Here is a 25,297-nt window from a genome sequence, read left to right on the forward strand (position 1 = left end):
TAAGAATCTATAGACAGAGAGACTTTTCTGGTGGTCCAGGCTTAAGAATCTGCCTTCTAATTCATGGGATGTGGATTCAATCCCTTTTACGGGAAATAAGATCCCACCTGTCATGGGGCAACTAAGTCTGTGTGCAACACAACTAAGGAGAAGCTTGCGCGCTGCAACTAAGATTCAGCACAGCGAAAAAAAGAATCTAGGGATGACCATAACAGAAGACATAAGTAAGAAAGATTCTGGAAAGAACAAGAAGACTTGAAGAAAACTAGAGTCCAAAAAGTTCAGCAGAGATAGAATACTATCCTGCAGGTAGGCTCTAAGCAAAATGCAACACAAGAACAGTAAATTATTTCCATAGAGAGGAAATTTGAAAAAATGACAATGATGGACATTTGAGACTGACAGCAGTCTATATAGGAAGTTATCTGAATAACTCAGAGAACAACAACTGAGAGACCAATTACAAACAATTAAAAGATTTAAGAAAACAAACTTATGGAAAGGCCAAAGATTAAAATTACAATCAATGACTTTTAAAAACCAGTATTAGGAAGGCCATTCTGGGAAAAAATGGAAATGAAAATGAATTTTAAGAAAAGGACCAAGACTTCCCTGGTGGTCTGACAGATAAGAATCCTCCTATCAATGTGGGGGACACATTCAATCCCTGGCTTGAGAAAATCCCACATGATGCCGCAGGGCAACGAGACCCATGGGCCACAACCACTGAGACTGCTCTCTAGAGCCCACAAGCCACAACTACTGAGCCTGCACACTCTGGAGCTCGTTCTTTGCAATAAGAAGCCATCATTATGAAACGTTCTCACACCACAACTAGAGAAAGTCTGTGCAACAATGAAGACCCAGCACAGACAAAAATAAGTAAGAAAATGCCTTTCTAATTTCAAAATATTGGACTGAAAAATATTAGTTGAAGAAAATATCTCAGAAAAAAGGCCAAAATGAGAAATTCAGGAAAACAGAAGAAAAACTTTAAATCAGTAGGTCCATCATCAATTGAACAAAAAAATCATCCTAAGGACTGGACTGCAATAACCCTTCTCAAAAAGAATACTAAGTACTACCTTCCCTAAGGGGGTGTTTGGAAACATCTGGGGTCATTTCTAGTTGTCCTCAAAACTAGTGAGTTATTTTGGCACTTAGTTCCTGGGAGCCAGAGTGCTCAACGCCCCCCACAGCCCAATACAACCCAACACAAAAATGGTACTACCTAAATGCCCATGAGAAATACTGGACTATTGAGAGAAAAAAAAAATTCTCTCAATGCCTGACATAGTATGTATTTTCATAAAATTTATCACCACCAGTACAAACAAAAGATACCTAGAAAAATTCAAATAACATATACAAGAAAAAAAAGGACCAAGAATCTGAACAGAGACTTCTCTGGTGGTCCAGCGGCTTAGACTCCGCACTCCCAATGCACAGGGCCCAGGCTCCATCCCTGGTCAGGAAACCAGATCCGACGTGATGCAACTAAAGATTCCACCTGCCCCAACTAAAAGATCATTCATGCCACAATGGAGACTGAAGACTCTGCACGCCACAACTAAGACCTGGAGCAACCAAGTAAACGAATGCTTCCAAAAAAAATAAGCAAACAAAAAGCCAGAATCTGAACAGCATCAGACTCTTCAAAAGCTATACTGAAAAGTTCAAAGACAAGAGAAATGTCTTCGAAATGTTGATGGAAACTTCTTTCCAGTCAAACTACAAATCAAGTATGAAAATAAAAGATTTTTTTTTTTTCTTTAAAAAGATACACATCCCTAAAATTTACCTCCTGTGCAACTTTTCTCAAGAAACAACCAGATAACATATTTCAGCCAAATAAAGGACTAAATAAGCCAAACAGGAGGCAGAAAGGGAGCCAATATAAAAAGGGGTGGGTGGGAAGGGTGGTGGTGGTGCAGGCGATTCCCGTTTATGAAGAGGGCAGAAGTTTCAGAATAGTAACTATACACAAAAGTCTAGATCAGAGCAAGGAGAATGACAGTTCTGAAGTAAGTTCTCCCCATTCCAATTCCTCCACAAAAAGAGGCAGAACTAACAGACAATGTGATGTGCTGGAGTCTGAAAACCCTGACAGATTAGTAAAAGTTGTTAGAAAAATAGCAATAGGTACATAGGAAACTAAGCAAATTTAAAAAAAGGGGTGGAGGGCAAGTACCTCCAAGAAAAACAGAAACTTTACAGAAAAGAAACAGGACCCATGGTACACTTTTTTATCCACAAATTATACATAAATTATTATACTTGACTCATTACTTGTATGGTCATAATAACATGAATTGATGCTTTTGAACTGTGATGTTGGAGAAGACTCTTGAGAGTCCTTTGGACTGCAAGGAGATCCAACCAGTCCATCCTAAATGAGATCAGTCCTGGGTGTTCACTGGAAGGACTGCTGCTGAAGCTGAAACTCCAATACTTTGGCCACCTCATGTGAAGAGTTGACTCATTGGAAAAGACCCTGATGCTGGGAGGGATTGGGGGCAGGAGGAGAAGGGGACGACAGAGGACGAGATGGCTGGATGACATCACCGACTCAATGGACATGAGTTTGGGTACACTCCGGGAGCTGGTGATGGACAGGGAGGCCTGGTGTGCTGCATTCCATGGGGTCGCAAAGAGTTGGACATGAATGAGCAACTGAACTGAATAACATAAAAGTTAATGATTTAACTACCTTTATTACCTATATTGAAATCTGGTAAAAGGAGACATGAGAAGTGTGATAAACCCTCACAGCATATACAGGGTTAGGTCCTTTATCCATGGACTCAGGCATCCACTGGGGATCTTGGAATGTACCTTCTGCTGATAAAAGGGGACTACTATAGAGAAAAAGTTCTGAAAAGATATACACCCCAAAGCAGTGTTGTTCCTAGAAAACTAAGATTACAAAAAAAGTCACTATATTTGACATTTCTATAGCCTTTACTTTCATGTATTACTTTAACAATAACTAAGAATTAAAAACAAATGTAAAAAATTTACAAAATAAAAGCAACTATGTCCAACCACACAACAAAAATTCAAAACATCATAAAATAAGATCTTCATGAATAATGGTATTTGTTAAGCTTTTAAAGCAATCAATCAAAATGGGGAAAAGATAACTCATTATAAGTACCAAGTTCAACTCGCTGTTTCATGATAAAAGTACCCTTCAACAGTGTCTGTGTCTCCCTCTCTTCCTCTCCTCTCAAATAAACAATTCATTTCTGAAATATTTGTTTCAATAAAAGAAAGTACCTACTTTATAATGTTTACTGGGCCTTTTTTTTTTTTTTAAATAAGGAAAACAGAAAAGTTGCCAATAATCCTATGACCCAAAGATCACAAAGGTTATTTTAAAACATTTGTACTGGGTTGTTCAAAATATTTTTTAACACAGCTGATTTCACACATAACATGGACCTCTGCTTTTTAGCTTATCATAGACACTGTCTAGTCATTAAACATTCTTCATAAAAATCATTCACATCGCTTCTCTGCCTTTTGGCTAAGATCAAGTGTAGTATCTGTTCTTATCAGTTTAACATCTGATACATCCTCTATCTGAGGACAATATATTAAATGGATTTTTGGAACTAGGAGTTGGAATAGGAGCTTGCTCCGTCCACTCCACACATCGACCTGATATTGTAGTACTTCCAGGAACGGTGCACCCCTCCTCGGGGGAAAAAAAAAAAATCATTCACTATTTTTAAGAGAAAATAGTAACCCCCACTCCCATGCATTAATCCCAAGCACAGATTCATTTTAACTGAAGTTGTGATCTCTCTTACACTCTATTTCCCACAAGGGGGAGACAGAATTTTTTAAAAAATACCTTATATAAAGGTATTTTGAATACCTTATAATAAAAAACAAAGTTTGGTTTCATTCCAGTATCAAATGAAGAGATAAGGGAAGAGTAGTCATTTACTACTGGTGTTCTCTCTATCTGGTGGGTTTTTTTTCCCTATTACGTACTACAAAAATTACAATTCAGTTTCTCATATCTAACAACTTAAGTGGAATGTCCTCAGCAACTTCATTCATTTAACAAGTATTTAGCAAACACCTATTATGAGGCTTCCCTGGTGGCTCAGTGGTAAAGAATCCCTCTGCAATGCAGAAGACACAGGTTCAGTCCCTGGGTCTAGAAGATCCCCTGGAGAAGGATATGGCAACCCCCTTGGATCGCGTATTCTTGCTTGGGAAATCCCATGAACAGAGGAGCCTGATAGGGTATAGTCCATGGTGTTCTAAGAGTTAGACACAACTTAGCAACGAAACCACAACCACTACCACCATTGTGTGCCAGACCCTTTACTGTCACATTAGGTATACGTGAGTTTTTTTAAAAAAGATAGAGCCCTCCTTTCAAAAAGTTTACAATCTTAAAGAGGGAGAGGAGTATTTTTAAAATTACAAGTTACAGTAAATATTAAGAACAAAATGACCAGGGTATGGTGATATATGCAAAGTATAAAGATGTGTAATTATATACTTTTTAGAATCTCAACTGCACCCCACCCTTTTTTAATAAAAGCTTACAGAAGTCTGATCTACTTTTAAAACTCTGGGGAAAAAACCAACAAAGGTTAATTTAGGCCACTCTGAAATAGTTTTATTGTCTGAGACAACTGTTGGTGGCATATTATCACACCCATCCATTGTTTCTCTATCACTGTGTTTATTTCTCTTCTCATCCACCCATCCCTTTTTTCCTATTTCATTTTTCTTTGTTTTGTCTTTCTCACTCCTTATTTCCTCAGGACTTCAGTAACAGACTTACAGCTTAAATAGAACTGGTTAATTAATGGCTTTCACAGCTAAAACATTTGTGATCCCTAACTTAAAATTCAGACTTAAATGCAAGCCATGAAACAACAAAGCATCATACAAAATTTAATTTCGATATTACAAAACAAAAAAGCAACATAACAGAGTTTATTTTGAGGCAGAAGACTGGTTGCTCACACATTTAAGAACACAGTGCAGGGACCTCCCTGGTGGCCTGGGGGACGGGGCTCAATCCTTAGTCGGGGAACTAGATCCCACACAACGCAACTAAGACCCACACAGCCAAATAAATAAATAAATACTAAAAACAAACCACCACCACCACCAAAAACCAGATACAAATGTTTTTTGAAATTTCAACACAACCATTCAACAATAGTGGGGTAGTTAAATCAACTATGGTATGTACACAATGTAGACTACTATGCAGCTGCTATTTAAAAAAAAATTGAGAATGTTCTCCACTAAAAGACTTCAAATTCCAGGAAATTTTTTTTTTTTTTTAATTACTTTTATTTATTGGGCTGCACGGGGAGTCTTCTATCTTCACTGTGGTGTGCAGGATCTTCAGTTGCAGCTTGTGGGATCTAGTTCCCTGACCAGGGATAGAACCCAGGCCCCCTGCACTGGGACTCGGAGTCTTAGCCTCTGGTCCGCCAGGGAAGTCCCATCCAGGAAATGTTAAATGAAAATGCAAAGTGAAAAACAGGTATATAGTTTATGAACTGTTGTATCAGAAACAGAAGAAAATCAGTATACCTATTTGTTTACATCTACCTGACACAGAAACTGGGGGCAGGACTTCCCTGGTGGGCTAGTGGTTAAGAATTCGCCTGACAATGCAGGAGACATTGAGTTCGACTCCCGATGTAGGAATATTCCTCTTGCTGTGGAGCAACGAAGCCTTTTCAACACAACTGAGTCCACCATCCAGAGCCCACAAGCTGTAGCTACTGAAACCAGGAGCAGCAACTACTGAAGTCCACATGCCTAGAACCCGTGCGCTGCAACAAAAGAAGCCACTGCAATGAGAAGCTTGCATACCACAATGAAGAGTAGCCCCCACTCACAACTAGAGAAAGCCCCCACAGCAACAAAGACCCCGCACAGCCAAAAATAAGTAAATAAAAAAAATTTTTTTAAGAAAAAATACACTGGAAGGATACATACAGTACTAATAAAAGTGGTTACGAATGCAGAACTAAGGGTGGACAGGCTCATGGTACATACAAGATTTAATTTTTGAACCATGTACTAACCAAAAAAAAAAGAGTCCGAAAACGTTTTAAAAACTTTTACAAAGTCTAAAGATGATCCAAAATTTCACTATGCATTTATAATTGCTCAGTTACATACAGCCTTTTAAATCTTGTGACACTGAGCCTATTCATTTAGTCATTTGTTTACAATTCTTTACTGCTGAGGTAGCCCCAGAGTACCTTAAGTTGGTACTTAAGATGGTACCTTAGTACCTTAAGATGGCAATTGGTCAAAAGCAACTCAGCAGCACCTGGATTCATTACCTGTTTACTGTTTTTATGTTGAACAAGTCATTTAAACCCTTGCCCATGTTTCCTTCTAAAACAGAAATATTTGTTACCTATGATTTAGGGAGGGCATAAAAATTAGAAAGATTCCCAACGTACAGAAAACACTCGGGTGGAGCCTCCATCCTCCCAATGCAGAGCACCCAAGTTCTATCTCCGGTCAGGGAATTAGACTCCACACACTGAAACTAAGAGTTTGCACTCACAACTAAGACTTGGTGCAGACAAATAAAAATAAATAAAAAATTTTAAAAACGTTAACGGGTGTTATTCTTAAACAGTTCTGTTAGGGACACAAACTGCTTTCATCTATGTAATCAACCACCACAGTATTTCAAATGAATCCAACAAAAACTTGAGGCATACTCAAAGCCCAGTAAGTTCTTGTTAACAAGAAGTTTCAATGTACTGGAAAGCAGGAAGTGAAAATCAAAAAAAATACAATGTAAACATACACAGTGCAAGCCACTGTGAGTGCAGAGAAGGGGTGATAAATTGCTCACTTAACCTATCAGTAGAACGAATGACAATCTAAAAGGGAAAGAGGTTAGAGAACTGAGTTCTACCAAATCCTTAAGTGACTTTTATCATGCAGGTTCCCAGATCTGGCTGAGTATCACAATCACCAGCTATACATTTTAAAAACATAGATTCCACCTCCAGACTGCTGAATCACAATGACCAGCGAACGACTGTGAGAATTTGTATCATGATTATTAACTAGGTGTTGGAAACACCACAGATCTTACTCACTTACAATTAGAGACTCCTATTTTATCTTCAGATAAAATAAATTTAATCATTGCCTTTGGTAGCTTCACTGGAAGGACAAGTAAAGGGAAGGTGATATTATAATTACTCATTCCTTTAAATTATGTCATTAAAGCACCTTTTAAGATAAATACATGTTATAAGTAATGACTGCCACTTACTGAACAATTACTCATAAATGACTGGAAACAATGCCCAACACCATTCCATCCCATGAATGTCAAGAGGAAGAGATACAGACAATTCAATTTTTAAAAAGGCAAAAGCTCTGAACAGATACCTCACCAAAGACAACATACAGATGGCAAATTAGATGCTCAACACCATACGCCATTAGGGGAATTTCAAATTAAAACAAGGTATCACTACACACCTATTAGAATAGCTAAAATTCAAAACACTGACATCAAACGCTGGTGAAATATAGAGCAACAAAAACTGTCCATCAGTGATATACAAAACAGGTACAGCCACTTTGGAAAACTGGCAGTTTCTTACAAAAACTAAACATACTCTTACCATACACTGGAGCAATCAAGCTCCTTGCTATATACCTAAATTATGAGTAAATGTCGATGTGCAAAAACTTAGAAGCCATGAAGATGTCCTTCAATAAGGTGAGGAGACAAATAATCTGTGGTACAAATGTACAATGAAATATTAATTCAGCACTAAAAAGATCAGGCCACAAAAACACAATTATGGAGGAACCTTAAATGCACACCACCAAGTCAAAGAAGTCCATGTGAAAAAACTACATACTGTATGATTCTGATTACATGATCTTTTGGAAAAAGCAAAACTACGGAAGACAGCTAAAAAGAGCACCAGTTACAACTTCCCCGGCAGTTCAGTGGTCGACGCTCCACACGTCTACTGCGGGGGGCACAGGTTCAATCCCGGGTTGGGGAACTGAGAATCCACATGTTGTGCAGTGCAACCAAAACCAAACAACAAAACAACAATAAAAAGAGCAGTATTTGTCACGCATTTGGGTTAGGGAGGAAGGAATAGGTAGAGCATAGGGGATTTTTAGGGCAGTGAAAAATCACTGTTTACCATAAAAGTGGATGCATGTGATTATATATTTGGCAAGTCCCAAAGAATACACAGGACAGAAAATGAACCCTAATGTAAACTACGGACTTTAGTTGATAATGCTGGGTCACCGTTGGTTCATCAATTTTAACAAACGTACCACACCAGTGGAGCTTCTAATATAAGGGGACGTTTTGCTGGGCAAGGCGTTATGTGGAAACTGTACTTTCAGCTAAAGTTTGCTATAAAGCCAAAATTGCCCTAAAAACTAAAGTCTAAACAAAAAACAAAAAAACAAAAGTTTAAACAACTAAACAAAATTGCTCTAAAAACTATAAGAGAGAAAGAAAACACAACTTGCAAAAAAAAAAAAAAAATTAAAAGACATTTTGTAAAAAAAAATTTTTTAAATAACAGAAATATATTTCAAAGCTGAAAAAAAGTAACAGGGGCCCTGGAATCCTCATGCATTGCTGGTGGGAAAGTAAAATGAGGCAGTCACATTGGAAAACATTTTGGCAGGTTCCTCAAAAAAGTTGAACATGACCTAGCAATTCCATTCCTAGGTATATAATAGGACTGAAAACATACGCTCACACAAAAACTTGTGCATATATGTTAGTAAAAAGTGTAACAAACACTCAAATATCCACCAACTGACAGACAAAATGTAGTATATATCCATACAATAGAATATTATTCAGCCATAATAAGAAATAAAGTACTGTACTGTTATCTGCTACACATGGTTGAACCTTGAAAACATTTCCTTAAGTGAAAGAATCTATTCACAAGCTATATATTGTGTGATCGCGTTTATATACAATGTCCAAAATAGGCAAATCCTTGAGATATAAAGATGACTCTTATAGAGACAGAAATTAGTGATTGCCAAGGGAAAGGGGGAATTGGGACCAATTGCTAACAGGGACTAACTGCTAAACTAGGTTTATTTGCACGGGAGAAAAACGCGAGACTAGAGAGTGATGATGAGGATACAACCTAGTCACAGACTAAAAACCACAGAACGGAGTCAATCTTCTGGATCCCCAGGTTCTGCATCCATAGTAGATTCAACCAACTGAGCATGGAATATAGTCAGAAAAAAAAAAAAAAACCTTCAGAAACTTCCAAAAATCAAAACTTAAATTTGCAACAAGAGGCAACTATTTACATCGTATTTACAACTACTTACATTGTATTAGGTATTATAAGTAATTTAGAAATAATTTAAAGTATAGGAAGCATATGCAAATACACTATTTTTTATAAAGGACTTCAGAATCCAGAGATAGAGGGGCAAGGTGGGTGGGGGAGTCCTGGAACCAATCACTTCACAGATACTGAGGGACAAGTGTGAATTATATCACAATTTTGTTATTTAAGAAAAACTTAGGGTGGCTCTAATGGATGAATGTTTCCAAGTTACTTAACATCAACAGTTGACATCAGGAAAGATGTTTTGTGCTTTCTGAGAGAAGACCTCACCACCACCTATGAAGTATTCTCGTCCTCCAACACCACCCCAAAGAAGAAAATAAGCCAGTTTGGATCAAGCCCCTATATCCAACTAACTAAATTACAGGGGAAAACAAACAGGACAATGGAATGTGTTAAACTGTACTAGGGAAGCATGCAGCAAAACACAGACTCTGGGAATCTTTACAGGACCAAAGACTGATTTCTTCAAAAGGAAGTAGCAAGGAAAAGGAAGAAAGATGGAGGGGGCTGTTGCAATCACAATGTGTTATCTGGACACTGATTCAAACAAACTGTTCAAAGATAAGTGTGAAAACTAGGATTCAAACAGCAGGTATTTCACAGTATTAAGAAATTACTCATTTTTCTTAATAATTTGGTGATGCAACTACAACAATTCTCTTTTAAAGTCCTTCTCTTTTAGATATATACTGAAATATGCATGGATGAAATTGTGAATTTCTGGGATTTGCTTTGAAATCATTTGGGATAGGGTAGTGGACAGAAGTATAAGTAAAATAAGAATAGTCATGAGTTGTTACTGAGTGATGAGTGACAAGTTTATGGGTGGTCACAGATAACTATATATATGTTTTTTGGTATTTATTTTTCACTGTGCTGGGTCTTCATTGCTTTGCTCCGGCTTTCTCTAGTGGTGAATGGGGGCACCTCTTCGCTGCAGAGCTTCTGGGCTTCTTATTGCAGTGGTTTCTCTTGTTCCAGAGCATGGACTTTAGCAGTGAGGGCTTCAGTGATTGTGGTGCACAGCCTCAATTGCTCTTCACCACTGCTGAATCTTCCCAGACCAGGGATTGAACCCACGTTCGTTGCATTGGCAGGCAGTCTTATCCACTGCACCACTAGGGAAGTCCTGATAACTATGATATTTTTGAATGTGTTTAAAACTCTCCATCATCTTTAAAAATTAAAGCGAGTGTATATGTAATACAATCATACTTACAATATAAAGGATAAACTCTTAAGAGAGGAGCATATATGGAGGAAAAGTGCTAAATTTCTTCAGAGAAATCACGCAGGAGGAACACCCTAAACTAAAACAACGGTAGTGAAGGAATTAAAAGCATGGATTAAATCAGGGTTATTTCCTCAGGTCAGTAGTTAGGCATCAAAGATATTAAAAGCCAAAAAAAATTGTTTTTTAACTAGAAAACGCTCCAAAGCTTTCAGTCTATATGCAAAGGAGACTACTTCCAAAAAATCAACAATCACTGAATTAAAATATATGTATTAGGCTATTGAGACTATCTATATTAGATAGTCCCTTGAATCACTATAGTCAAGTTCACACATCCAATGAAGATCTTTCCTGTTTCAGAGCTTCTTCTAATGCTGCTGCTTTTCTCTGAAATATCTATGGTTAGGTACTCATACTTGAGATCTAAAAGTATCCATATCCCCACAGAAGCTTCACAAAAATTAAATGAGTTATGGGACCATCATACAAAATGCTGGGCTGGATGACTCACAAGCTGGAGTCAAGATTGCTGGGAGAAATATCAACCTCAGATATGCAGATGAGCAGATGATACCACTTTAATGGCAGAAAGTGAAGAACTAAAGAGTCTCTTGATAAAAGTGAAAGAGGAGAGTTAAAAAGTTGGCTTAAAACTCAACATTCAAAAAATGAAGATCATGGCATCTGGCCATATCACTTCATGGCAAATAGATGGGGAAAAAGTGCAAACAGTGACAATTTCATATTGCTGGGCTCCAAAATCAATGTGGACAGTGATTGCAGCCATGAAATTAAAAGACGCTTGCTCCTTGAAGAAAAGCTATGACAAACCTGGACTGCATATTAAAAAGCAGAGATATCACGCTGCCAACAAAGGTCCATACAGTGAAAGCTATGGTTTTTCCAGTAGTCATGTATGGATGCGAGAGTTGGGCCATAAGGAAGGCTGAGCATGAAGAATTGATGCTTTCCAACTGTGGGGCTGGAGAAAACTTGAGGGTCCCTTGGACAGCAAGGAGATCAAAGCAGGCAATCCTAAAGGGAATCAACAGTGAATATTCTCTGTAAGGACTAATGCTGAAGCTGAAGCTCCGATACTTCAGCCACCTGATACAAAGAGCTGACTCACTGGAAAAAACGCTGATACTGGGAAAGATTGAGGACAAGAGAAGAAGTGGGGAACAGAATGAGATGGCTGGATGGCATCACTGACTCAGTGGACCTGAGTTTGAGCAAACCCTGGGAGATAGTGAAGGACACAGAAGCCTGGCGTGCTGCAGTTCATGGGGTTGCAAACAGTCGGACACGACTTAGTGACTAAACAACAATAAGGTGTGTATTAACTTAAAATAATTCTTGGCATATAAAAGCTGCTCAGTAATTGCTTAGTGAAACCTCACTATCTACAGAGGTTTCCCATTACTATTTATTTTCTCAACATCCTGTTAATTTCTGATTTATCACATTTTATTATATCTAGAGTACAATCTCCAACAACAGCAAGTTCCTTGCTTCATACATCACTATATATCCAGGACATAGCACAAAGTAACACTCAAATATATTCACTGAATAATCATACTAGAATCAATAAACCCAAAGACTCAACGTTTTTAGAAGAACCTACCTATCTCTTTAGCATCTACCAATGAGAAGGATGATAACAAACATTAACAAAAACAGGGAATAAAGGAGAATGATCAAGTTAAGTGCGCCTTGGTGGGGGAAGAGGCAGGCATTTGAGATGAAATGAATGGATGTATTGAATCTGAAGCAGAAAACTTAAACAGAAAGTTAAGAAACATTTCTGAGACGTCTGAAAGTCAAAGACACAGCAGTGACAAACAGCATGGCTCCCAGAGGCAGCCTGCTGAGGTTAAGTTCTGGCTCTGCTACTCATAGGTTACCCAACCTCTGGGCCCAAAAGCCTAGCACCAAACTAAACAAAATACCAGCAACAAAAGAAACCAACTGTGCAAACTCATTGGGTTTTTAGGATTTAAGGACTAAATGCTGAAGCACTGGAATAACACGTAGCAAAAACAAGCAAGCAAACAACAACAACAAAAACCCACTGTGTATTTCAGAATTTACAGTAAAAATAAAAAGAACCAGAAATCCAGGTAACAATAACTGAAACTAAAGTAGAAGAAACATATGAAGAACGATGATAATTAGATCAAAAGGAAAATAAGAGATTACAGAGTAGAGGCCAAAGAAGAGGATTTTGAGGAAGAACTGTCAACAGCAGAAAGTGTTGGTGAAGTACTTATAATCTGTAAGAAGGCAGCAAGATTTGGCAATTTGAAGGTCAACCACCAACAGAAAAAAGTGTCCTATTAAGCTCAGTTAGGAGTAATGACACAATAGAGCAAAAAGATTATACAGGATTAAAAAGTAAATGGAGAAAAGAATTACGTATTAATGGCCCCCAGACTTTTTGTTTCCAAGATTTAAAAAACAGGGAGAATATGACATAAGATTATGGACTCTTAATTCTATCAAACAATTTTTTTTTCTGTCACTATCATTTGAAATAGAAAACTGCGTAACAGCAAGACTTTATGAAGGCTAAAACTCTCAATATAAGAAGTATTTTAATGAAAAATCTCTATATTGTTATTTTTTTGTAATTTCATAGTAGATTCACAAAAATCTTGTAATAAAAAAGGAACAGGATTTGCAAATCATTATTCTAGACTATTCGAAAGAAACTCTGACAATAATAGATTAGAAGGGAAACATTTACTGCCCCCAATTCAAAAGGAAGAAATCAAGTTATGTCTGAGAGAAATATCTCCTATTAACTTAGGATCTTTAGGTGGTAATATCTGTCTAGTTATGACAAATCTGTATGTCAGAGTATGCAAACACAAATGCTAAAAGTTTACATTTGCTGGAGAATGAGTAATTTGAGAATACAAACACCAGGACTATATTTTCTACCTATCACTTGTGTCATATTTTTATAGTTGGCAAACAAGCATTTTATACATAATTAGTGCATTTATAACACTAACTACAGAAAAAAAATCAGGACATATTTGCCATGTATATAAACTAGACCTACCCATGTCACAGGGGCTCAATAAAACTTTTTCAAAACATACTGAAACAGTGGTGTATGTTGTTGTTTAGTTGCTTAGTCATGTGTGACTCTTTGTAACCCCATGGACAGTTTCCCACCAGGCTCCTCTGTCCATGGGATTTCCCAGGCAAGAATACTGGAGTAGATTGCTATTTCCTTCTCCAGATGATCTTCCCCACCCAGGGATTGAACCCACATCTCTATAATAAACTGTAAGTCAGATTCTATTTCTACCAAAAATATCAAGACAATAACAGCGGTTTCAAGAGTGGTGCGAAGACCAAAGGCTTTGGATTCAGATGAACCCAGGTTCAAATCTGAGCTGCAATACTTACAGCTGGCAAACAGTTACTTACATTGTTGAAGTGTATCTCCTTATCTGTAAAACAGGAATGATATCAACCTAATCAGTTTAAAACACTGATGAAAGGGCAGTTCCATTCTACGTAATGCAACTGGCTAAATCCTACAAATAGTCCATTTTTTTTCCAAGTCCTAGGCCAATTCAATCCAAATCTCTGGAAGATGAAACAGAGGCCTGTATATAAGGGGTTGGTGGGGGAGGGGGGGAGATTACCAGTGATTATCAGCAGCACACTCATCTAGAAATCACTGTCCTGGAGCCTTATTAACATAACAAAGTTTTTACCTGAATCCCAGGTAAGGAACTCTCACAAAAATAAGAGTTTTAAGACATTCTTTGGTTTAGTTCCAATCTTCTAAAAAGGAGCTTTATCCAAAATTCCTTTTACAGAAAAGAGAACCATACTGCAAAGTTCTGGTTTAAAAATCTTTCCAAAAATAAATAAAAAAATAAAAACCTTTCCAAACCCAGGAAAAATATAATCCACACTGAAATTTTACATCAAAAGCAGGTATACCTTAGCCTCTTTGCAGTCATTATTGAATAGCTTTAGTACTAAACACTTTAAGTAATGTATACATGAAGAGTATACTCAAGGCTGTATACCAAATGATATGCAAGTTATCTTACTTCTATGTTATCTTTCTCAGAATTAAGTCTAAGTTTACAGTTTAAATCTATTCATGCTTCACTAAAACTATCCCAATAGATTTTTCATACATGTTAAAATGTACATCTCACAAGCATTCTTACTAAAGACTTTAGACATGTAAAACAAATTCAATATTCTAAATTAACTAAGTAGCCCAATAAAACATTATAGAGAAATATATAGAACAAAAACACACAATCATGAACATTTTGTTCAAAAGAATCAGTATGAAATAATAAAAATTCCTAGGGGGAAAAAAAATCAAGAGTCTAGATAAACACGGTAGAACTTCTTCAAAGTAAGTAAACAAAAAGAATGGCTATATCTGAACTAACGTGCCAACAGTAGATAGACTGAAAGCAAGCAAGCAAAACGAATTTTCCTTAAAAGACTTCTGTCAAGAGGAGAATTAGAAGGCAAACCAAAAGCTAAGGTAAACAATATAGATCTCAAGTTGCACAGATTTTACTAATTCAGACACAAGTAAGACACTTTGTGAAGCTTACCAATGACTAATGCATTTACCAACTTAGAAAGTGTTTAAAGTGTTTCCACAACAGTACAAAGATTATAAACACTGTATTAGGGACTGATGAAGTATTCTTTAGTGAGCCTAGGCCTCAATGCATTTGTAAATGCAGTTTTCAAAAATAAATGCCTCACAGTGAATATTAAGTTTGCACATGGTGTAATAGAAAGTTGTTCATCAACAGAACTCTGTAAGTCCCAGATACCTTAAAGCAGAGCACACACAAAAGAAACAACACTTTTGACATGTTGTATTTTTAAAAGCCCAATAGTATATCAAAGCACTAAAACACTGAATTGCCAACCTGATAAAGTGAATTCACTTTTTTTAAAAAAATTCACTTTCTGATAAAGTGTCAAAATATTTGCTTTTTTACTTTTTAAAAGTTTGACTTTCCCCACTTTGTAGAGACAAAAAGTCGACTGGTTCAGTATCAAACTGAAGATGTATGTATTTGTTTGAAGACAACTCTTTTAAGCTAATCCAATCTTCTTTCAACCCTACATTTCCCTAATCATTCATCCCAGACATATACAGCATGTGTATCAGCGAACAATACCACATACACTCTAAATATACCGCAGCGTGAAGAACAGGTGCAGCACTATTTAGATGCATGCTTTTTTCCTTCTAAGCCTAAATTTGCCTTGGAGAGTGATTTTTTTTTTTTTTTTGGAAAGTGATTTTAAAATAAACACAAACATCCGAAAGAGTTGAACAATCCTTGTAACAAGATGGAGCTCTTCTGAAATCCAAGACATAAGCCCTTAAACTACCAACATCTTCCAAAAGTTAGGTGAACCAGTATCTCAAGTTTCACCTTAAGACCGAGTCCGGCTCAATTATGAAGGATCCTAAGGATATTTAACTCTGCTTCCTGTGTGCGAGCTGGTAATATGAAACAAATACGTTTTACTCCAAGCTAACATTAAATCTTTTCTCAATCGTTTCCTTTAGACGGCACAGATAGTCTGATTTGGCTTTTTGTGAGTAAAGACGGGAATGGAGGAGGGGAAGGTCTGGTGAAGGGTACTCGAAAAGAAAAAGTCAGTCCAGAGCAGCGTTGATGAGTCAGTCACTAAGGACGAACTCAAAGGGAATCGAAGTGAATAAGGCAGCATCCCAGGTAAAAAGGTACTTAAAAGTTGGCGGTAGGAAATGAAAAGTTCACAGGTCAGCCGCAAGCCATTGTACGCGGCAGCAGCCCTGGAAAGAAGCGTGGCTGTCAAAGAGTAAGGGCTCCCAACTCCGGGGGAGGGGGGCAGTCACGCCAAATCGGAAACAGGGGGTGATCAAAAAAAGGTGGCAAAATCCCCAAACCAGTCCCTCTCCTCGGGTTCTCCATCTTAAGAGGCAGAAACAGGAGCCAGCGCAGTGCCCGATAGCCCCACGCCGGATTCTCCCACAGAGAGGAACTCGGCCCCAAGCCCCGGAGGCCCGCGCAGAACGCCTCCGGAGGAGCCCCCGCAGACGCCATACTAAAAGCCAAAATGGCTGCCCCAAGGAAGCCCGCACCGCGCAGCCACTAAGGTCTGGGTAACAAGCTTCTGCGGGAAAGGGGGCGGGCGGGTCTAGGAAGAGCCGTCTCCAGGACCATCGCCCCCCGAGCCGCACAGGTAGGTTCCTCTCGGTCTCCCAAGGCCTCGAGCTCCGAATAAGGGGAGTCCCGGCCCCACCCCCCCACCCCCGGCCGGGAACCCGCCGCCGCAGCCGTCCCGCATACCGAGCCCAGCGAGGTACCTGTAGTTCAGCCCGCTCCACCTCCCAGTGCGCCCGCTCCATCTCGAACCGAGCCCACTCGTGCTGGATGTAGTGCAGGATCCCTGGGATAGTGTACTGCTGCGGCCGGGACAGCTCCGGGCCTGCCGCGGGACCCGCTCCCTCGGCGGCCGGAGGACCCCCGCCGCCCGCCGCTCCATTCCCCCCTGGCGAAAGGCTCATATTCCCCCCGGGTCCTTGCTGCTGCCGTGGAGGGGCCGCCATCGCCGGGCCGCCACCACCGCCTCCGGCGAGCTCGTCCATTGTGTGTGGGGCCCCGGCCGGGGCGCAGGGCGAGACGCCGACGGCTGGGGGAAGGGCCGGAGAGGGTGGCCCCGCACTAGCGGCGGGGCGGACGCCGGCAGAGAGAGGGGCAGGGAGGGGGTCGTTGCTGTATGCCTGCCGTGGGTCAGAGCAGGGAGCTGCCGGCCGCCGCCATTACAGTCCCTCCTCCATCTGCCCGTCTCACTCACTCACTTTAGGGGAAGGGGGGGCCGCGGCGGGAGTGGGAAGCGGGGGCAGGGTTGGGAAGGGGATAGACGTAGGGCCGCCGCTCCCGCGCAGCATGCTGGGTAGAGAACGCCGATGCCGCCGCTCGCCTAGTAGCCAAATAGAGTCCGGCCTCACCCTACGCAGGCGTACTGAGGTAGCAGTCGGCCTGCCGTTAGAGGCGGGGAGAGAGCTCGGCCCCGCCCCTAGGCCCGCCCCCCGGCTTGCTGGAGGTGTCTGGTGGCCGGGACCGGATTGTGGGCCACCGACTCCGACATTTGGGAGTGAATCGGTTTCTGCCTTCCCAGGAGTGGGTTTCCCTCGCTCAGTCAACCCACTCAGCGCCGTTTCCCACTCTCAGCGACGCTCCTGCCTTTGGAGTTGGGTTTTAACCTGAGTGGTCCCTCTAGTCGGCCGCAGCCGGTCCCGGATTCCTGACGTTTCTTTTGCATTCCTTGCGTGTTTCTGGCGGTCCCAGAGGATCGGGCCTCTTTCTCTGCTTGTCACCCGCTCTTTCTCTGGTTTCCTAGCACCAGTCAGGTCCCGGGGCTTTGGGGACGTTCTCTTTTGACAAATAGCCCAGATCCTCCCGGAAGTGAAGACTGATTCCTTGTCTCCGGGCTCTGGTTGCAAAGTCTCTGCTCCCAGTCGCAAGTTGCAACCTGTACCACTTTGCCTCCCTGTTTTCCAATTCTGGGGTGGGTTGTGTTTGGGGCGTTTGAGAGAGGAGCAGGAGCGATTGTTTTCATTTTTCTCTTGGGAGAAGGGAAGGTGAAAAACTTGGGGTCTTGATAGTGGGTAGAGGAAGAAAGAAAACTTCAAGGAGGCTGATTAACAGACGTTTTAGAAGTGGATGGGCTCACGGATACTGCCATTCATAGCAGAATCTTTTGATGGAAATAGAAAATAAGAGCATTGTGAAGACAAAATCCTAGCTGAGCGGCTAAAAATGTTTTTCTCGGTTGTTTGCGTGAATATAATATACACATAAAAGACAAGGTTAACCTTTTTAAGTACCATTGTATGTGTTTTTATGTACTTAGGTTGCCAGAAAACATCCGTAATGAACTAGTAAGCCTCTAGAAGTTAATGTAGCTAATAATCATTTGGTTAAAAAATAGGACAAAAATATTTAACAACTTATGAGAAACGATTCATTAATTACAGCTGTGCCAGGAAATCACGTCTAAAACTCACTGCATTAATTTTTTTCCTTCTCTACTACCAATAAAATTTTCACGACCATTTAGAGTGTAATTTCAGAAAGATAAAGTGATACATCTTGTTTTGTCATGTCTGCTTTACTGCTATTATTGTTTAATGGAAAGCAGATTGGACTTCTTACCCTTGCTGCCATATTTTATTTATATATGAAATAAGATCTCAGATCACAGCGTTAAGAATTATCTCTCTATTTTATAGCAACCAACATACAACCTGCTTATTCAATCTTGTTCTTTTTCAAGGGGCCTCATAGCAGGTAAAAAGTTTACAAACACTATACTGCCTCAAGACCTATTTTACACCGAGAGGAATTTGTGAGAAGGTGTTCTGACCTGTCTTAAATTGGCATCAAAAGAAGAGGAATATACCCACTAACATTTCCTGACTGTACATCAAGCTCAAAGACTGGGTTTGTATTTTTCCTCCTCACCCACCTTCAAAACAACAAACTCTCTTCTATTACCCATCATGTTAAGTGGCACTGCTTTCAAACCTGAGGCCTGGTAGTCATTCATTCTAGTACCTTCCAATCCCTTTCTCAGTAATATCTTATATCTATCCCATTATCTTCATACATGTCTTAATTTAAACTTTTCCACCTCTACTCTTTACCCACCTTCCACTACCACTGATGTCTGAGTGATCTTCAAAAGGTAGGTCTGATCTTGTCATTCCCTGGTTACACTGTATTAATGATCACCAGATTTAGAATAAAGCCCAAATTTTAGCATAGCATATAAAAGTCTATCTTATTGCCTAATCTACCATCACACCATCATGGTACTCCATTCTTCTCTCCAGCTAAACTGCACCATTTTGAGTTAGGAAAATGTATTATGCTGTTTCATTTCCAAGAGTTTAATACATGCTCTACCTAGCTGGCTTTCCCTCCTGTCTTCCTTCAAAACGCAAATATTTCCTCCTCCAAGAAGCTTATTATTTAGAGACCCTATCTTAATAATAGTATCCCATGCTGAACTCCTAATACTCACTACATTTATTTATTTATTTTTTAAATTAATTTATTTTAATTGGAATCTAATTATTTTACAATATTGTGGTGGTTTTTGCTATACATTGACGTGAATCAGCGTGGGTATACATGTGTCCCTCATCCCGAACTTCCCTCCCACCTCCCTCCTCATCCCATTCCTCTGGGTTGTCCCAATGCACTGGCTTTGAGTGCCCTGTTTCATGCATTGAACTTGGACTGGTCATCTGTTTTACATATGGTAATAAGCATGTCTCTATGCTATTCTCTCAAATCACCCCACCCTCGCCTTCTCCCTCAGAGTCCAAAAGTCTGTTCTTTGTATCTGTGTCTCTTTTGCAGTCTTGCATATAGGGTTGTCGTTACCATCTTTCTAAATTCCATATATATGTATTAATATACTGTATTGATGTTTTTCTTTTTTACTTACTTCACTCTGTATAATAGTCTCCAGTTTCATCCACCTCATTAGAACTGATTCAAATGTGTTCTTTTTAATAGCTGGGTAATATTCCATTGTGTATGTGTACCACAGCTTTCTTATCCATTCATCTGCTGATGGACATCTAGGTTGCTTCCATGTCCTGGCTATTGTAAACAGTGCTGTGATGAACACTGGGGTACACGTGTCTCTTTCAAGTCTGGTTTCCTCAGTGTGTATGCCTAGCAGTGGGATTACTGGGTCATATGGCAATTCTATTTCCAGTTTTTTAAGGAATCTCCCCACTGTTCTCCGTAGTGGCTATACTAGTTTGCATTCCCACCAATAGTGTAAGAGGGTTCCCTTTTCTCCACACCCTCTCCAGCATTTATTGTTTGTAGACTTTTTGATAGTAGCCATTCTGACCAGTGTGAGATGGTACCTCATTGTGGTTTTGATTTGTATTGCTCTGATAATGAATGATGTTGAGCATCTTTTCATGTGTTAGTTAGCTATCTGTATGTCTTCTTTGGAGAAATGTCTGTTTAGTTCTTTGGCCCATTGTTTGATTGGATCGTTTATTTTTCTGGAATTGAGTTGCATGAACTGCTTGTGTATTTTTGAGTTTAATTCTTTGTCAGTTGCTCCGCTTGCTATTATTTTCTCCCACTCTGAAGGTTGTCTTTTCACCTTGCTTATAGTTTCCTTCATAGTGCAAAAACTTTTAAGTTTAATTAGTCCTATTTGTTTATTTTCACTTTCATTTCCATTACTCTGGGAGATGGGTCATAGAGGATCTTGTTGTGATTTATGTCAAAGAGTGTTTTGCCTATGTTTTCTTCTAGGAGTTTTATAGTTTCTGGTCTTACATTTAAATTGTTAATCCATTTTGAGTTTATTTTTGTGTGTGATGTTAGAAGGTGTTCTAGTTTTATTCTTTTATAGATGGTTGACCAGTTTTCCCAGCACCACTTGTTAAAGAGATTGTTTTTTCTCCATTGTATATTCTTGCCTCCTTTATCAAAGATAAGGTGTCCATGGGTGCATGGATTTATCTCTGGACTTTCTGTTTTGTTCCATTGATCTATATTTCTGTCATTGTGCCAGTACCATACTGTCTTGATGACTGTAACTTTGCAGTAGAGACTGAAGTCAGGCAGGTTGATTCCTCTAGTTCCATTCTTCTTTCTCAAGATTGCTTTGGCTATTTGAGACTTTTTGCATTTGCATGCAAATTGTGAAGGTATTTGCTCTAGTTCTGTGAAAAATACCATTGGTAGCTTGATAGGGATTGCATTGAATCTATAGATTGTTTTGGGTTGTATACTCATTTTCACTATATTGATTCTTCCAATCCATGAACATGGTATATTTCTCCATCTATTTGTGTCCTCTTTGATCTCTTTCATCAGTGTTTTATAGTTTCCTATATATAGATATTTTGTTTCTTTAGGTAGACTTATTCCTAAGTATTTTATTCTTTTCATTGCAATGGTGAATGGGATTGTTTCCTTAATTTCTGTTTTCCCATTGTTAGTGTATAGGAATGCAAGGAATTTCTGTATTAATTTTATCCTGGAACTTTACCATATTCATTGACTATCTCTAGTAATTTTCTGGTGGTGTCTTTAGGATTTTCTTTGTAGAGGATCATGTCATCTGCAAACAGTGAGAGTTTTACTTCTTCTTTTCCAATCTGAATTCTTTTTATTCTTTTTCTTCTTTGATTGCTGTGGCTAAAACTTTGAAAACTATGTTGAATAGTAGTGGTGAGAGTGGGCACCCTTGTCTTGTTCCTGACTTTAGGGGAAATGCTTTCAATTTTTCACTATTGAGGATGTTTGCTGTGGGTTTATCACATATGGCTTTTATTATGTTGAGATATGTTCCTTTTATGCCTGCTTTCTGGGGAGTTTTTATCATAAATGGGTGTTGAATTTTGTCAAAGGCTTTCTCTGCTTCTATTGAGATAATCATATGGTTTTTATTCTTCAATTTGTTAATATACATTGTATTTAAATTGTCTATATATGTATTCCTCTGTAACACTCATACTAAACACTGTGAAAGCAAGACCTGTGCACACCAGTTACTATAAATCTTTGCTCTTGTATTTTATTTTTTTTTTAATTTCTGAATTGGCTGCTATTTTTCAGATACTCGTGTTAGTTCTTGGTGATCCCCTGAGAATCAGACAGACATAATCTCTGCCTTCACAGACTTTCCAATCTAGTTTTAGGTAAATTACTTAGCACCAAGCTCTCTTACTTTCTCAAAATCTTGTCCAGATCTGTCTTAAAACTGTCTCTTGTGCTCTCTATTTGAAGAATTCCAGTTGAACTTCTCTACATTCACTTTGTCTACGGTTTCATGAGTGTCCAACAATGCAACCCTAAACCATATTCTTCCCAGATCATAGTCATTTATCTGCAGATTATAGCCTCCTGGAGAGGCAGGACCTATCCCTCTATGCCTCTGTTGTTAGAAATGGTACCCCAGTACCTGGCACAGTGAAATCCCCAATAAATGTTTGATGAATAACATAAATTCAGACTGGACTTATATAAATATTTTTTCTTCACTTCAATCATTTTTATCAGTTTTTGCTGCCATTGTACCAATTGTCTCTTGAGGTTCAATGACCAGAACTGTCCTGAGTACTAAAAGACACCAAAATCATCTCCTCTTTTGGGAAAATATATTTTACACCTTTGATATTGTGCTTTGTGTACATGACTCCTGTGGACACTCTGCAGCAAGCTCCCAGAATCTTGGCCTCTGTAGGTAATAAGCTTTCCCAAGTTCACCTACAACTCACCTGACTGGAATGTCCTCCCTAAACTGTGGCTGAGTCATTTCCTGTCTTCAGTATCAACCTTTGAAACTTGCTATTTGTTGTATCATTTTGTCAGTCTTGATCATCTCTCCTCCACTCCCATTGATTCTCCCAGTTTCAGTATACTGCTGATGATGTTCAAGAATGCCTGCCTATTTATGTCTTTAATCAATTTTGAATTTTAAGGGTCTTCTATCCCCATTAGCTAATATTAGACACCTGTGTGCTTATTATAACTGACCAAAAGAGACTTGTCACATTAATATTTCATATGCATATATCAGCAAAAGTATGTTAAAGAATTCTGGCTTTTAAATAAGTCAGAGTGGCTTACACTCAGATACCTTCTCCCTAATTACTGCAATACTTCCTGATATACAAAGTGTTTTGACCCTGACTTGGAGAACTGTATGACCTCCTGTAATTACTCACCTGAACATCCAGTTTCATGCCTTGCTGACTATGTACCTGACATCCTTGTAACAAAGAGCTCAGACTGGTTTACAGTCACTGGTCTAGTCATCTTTTTCCATCATCTGTAAAGATTGTGACAATATTCTTATCTCCATGAAGAGAGAAAGCTGAAATAAGAGTTGTCACTTCCACAGCCCTTAGTACAATAGGAAGTGTTTCTACTCTCACATCAGTGAGTGTACATGTTTATTTGAAAACAAAAAATAAGGTTTTCTTTCACAATTCTGCCTCCTCCTGTCTTGTCAGTGGATTCAGTATTTACTAACTCTGGCTCACAAATTATTTGCACTTTTGAAATCACTTTTAAGGTAGTTTGGGGGTGATTCAGTCACTTGGGAAAATTGTGTAGTATTTACATTTATAAATATAGACAACAAACCAATATTAGATGCAGAGGAAGATCTTTGAGAAAAAAGTTGACATGTGTTCCAAAACCAGAGGAACAAACTGTGCACTGCAGAAGGAACAGAAAAGGAGGCAAGCAGCTTTGACCTGCACTGTAGTTTAACCTGCATAATAAGATCAGATACCTACTTCTCATTAAAGCTGCTGCCTGTGGCTAGGAAAAGTATAAAAATATATGCACAATACTTGAACTATTCAAATAGTGTATTGTGTGGAAAAGAAAAGGCAAAGCACCTTCGCAGATTATAGAAAGATAGGCACCAAAACCTTTAGGAAATTCAGCATGTTATATAAAATTCCAATCCAAGTTCATTCCTGAATTGTCTCCCGGGTAATATGAGTCAGAAGGCAGTAGGCTGTGATAATACTGTATAATAGCTAACTCATAGAGATGTCAAAACTGAAGGGGAAAAAAAGGATTGTCAAGAACCCGGTCCCTCCTGAATTTTGGCTTAAAATGAACGACCAGGTCTGTAAGCATGAGAACCAAATGACTGGAAAATGTGACAATGGGACATTGCCAAAACTTTCCTTGGTAATAATTTAACAATCTTAGAAATGTGGTTTGTCTCCTGTGGCAGCAGCGGGGAGAAGGTTCAGAAGAATGATACCAGACATGGACACCTTGTTTGGGCAATCTCTGCTGAAGATAGTGTTTTCTTTGGAAAATATTTTAAATTTGGCAAACATTCACAGAAACTTTTTTTTTATAACAACACATTTTTAAAGATGGTAACCTCTAGTTTTGTCTATTAATAGGCCAACAACCTAAAGTACATGACAATTATCCTACAAGAAAAGATTCAAGAATTCCTTTGAGCATATTTAACTCTTATTCCTCCTTTTGTATTCTAGCTTTCAATATAGTAATTGGATATTATAAATTGTATTATGTGTAGACTTTTTTATTTAACTTTTTTATTTTGGATTCAGTCCTGCAAAAATAGAAAAAAGTCTAATTAACTGCCATTTTCAACAGTTATCAATATTTTGCCATTCTTATTTCACCTATTCCACTTTTTTTTTTCTGAGTGACAAATTTTTTTGTCTATTACAAAAGTTTAACAAAAAAGTTTACTATGAAAATATACACTGCTTGATTTTTATATGGTAGTAAATCCAGCCCTTTAGAGATGGGACATGTGGAAGCACTTGATTTCTTTGATGCACACAACCTCTGTTTATAGTCATTCCATGGTTTCTAAAAATGATGAGACAATTTTCTCATATTACTGCCATTCCAGTTTTGTTCTGTCACCCACCAATTGCCATCTCCACACATGCATATATTGCATGATTCATAAAGGAATCAAATCCTCAAAGACTTCTTGGACATGTCCATCACCATTTGATTTCTGTGATAACTTCTTGTCCATAAATTTTTTTCAACTCAAGAGGGTGAGTCTTGCTTATGGTGTATACTCAGCAAGCTCAAAA

General features: G+C 38.8%; 2 protein-coding genes and 1 non-coding gene across 10 annotated transcripts in view; 2 read left to right on the forward strand and 1 right to left on the reverse strand.

Annotated features, from left to right (window-relative positions):
- The window catches only part of STRN3 (striatin 3), a 99,010-nt gene extending 81,476 nt beyond the window's left edge, over positions 1–17,534 (reverse strand). For 2 of the 4 annotated variants that reach the window (XM_065905844.1, XM_065905843.1), the window contains exon 1: positions 17,003–17,534. In XM_065905844.1, the coding sequence (XP_065761916.1) occupies positions 17,003–17,284 (282 nt within the window). In that variant the 5' untranslated portion in view covers positions 17,285–17,534. The remainder of the gene's footprint in view (positions 1–17,002) is intronic. The other 2 variants (XM_065905845.1, XM_065905846.1) reach the window with 2 other exon arrangements.
- Positions 3,510–3,700, forward strand: LOC136147714 (U2 spliceosomal RNA). Its single transcript, XR_010659367.1, has one exon. It is a non-coding gene; the product is annotated as a U2 spliceosomal RNA (small nuclear RNA).
- AP4S1 (adaptor related protein complex 4 subunit sigma 1) overlaps positions 16,185–25,297 on the forward strand; it is a 69,350-nt gene continuing 60,237 nt past the window's right edge. Inside the window, exon 1 of one of the 5 annotated variants that reach the window (XM_065905855.1) lies at positions 16,185–16,388. The gene's annotated coding sequence lies outside the window, so the exon portion shown is untranslated. Of the gene's footprint in view, positions 16,389–16,620; positions 16,879–18,981; positions 19,143–25,297 lie in introns of those variants that run through there. The other 4 variants (XM_065905853.1, XM_065905857.1, XM_065905856.1 and 1 more) reach the window with 4 other exon arrangements.

This window comes from Muntiacus reevesi, chromosome 15, assembly GCF_963930625.1.
Source record: "Muntiacus reevesi chromosome 15, mMunRee1.1, whole genome shotgun sequence".
In the NCBI taxonomy this organism is placed as follows: Eukaryota; Metazoa; Chordata; class Mammalia; order Artiodactyla; family Cervidae; genus Muntiacus; species Muntiacus reevesi.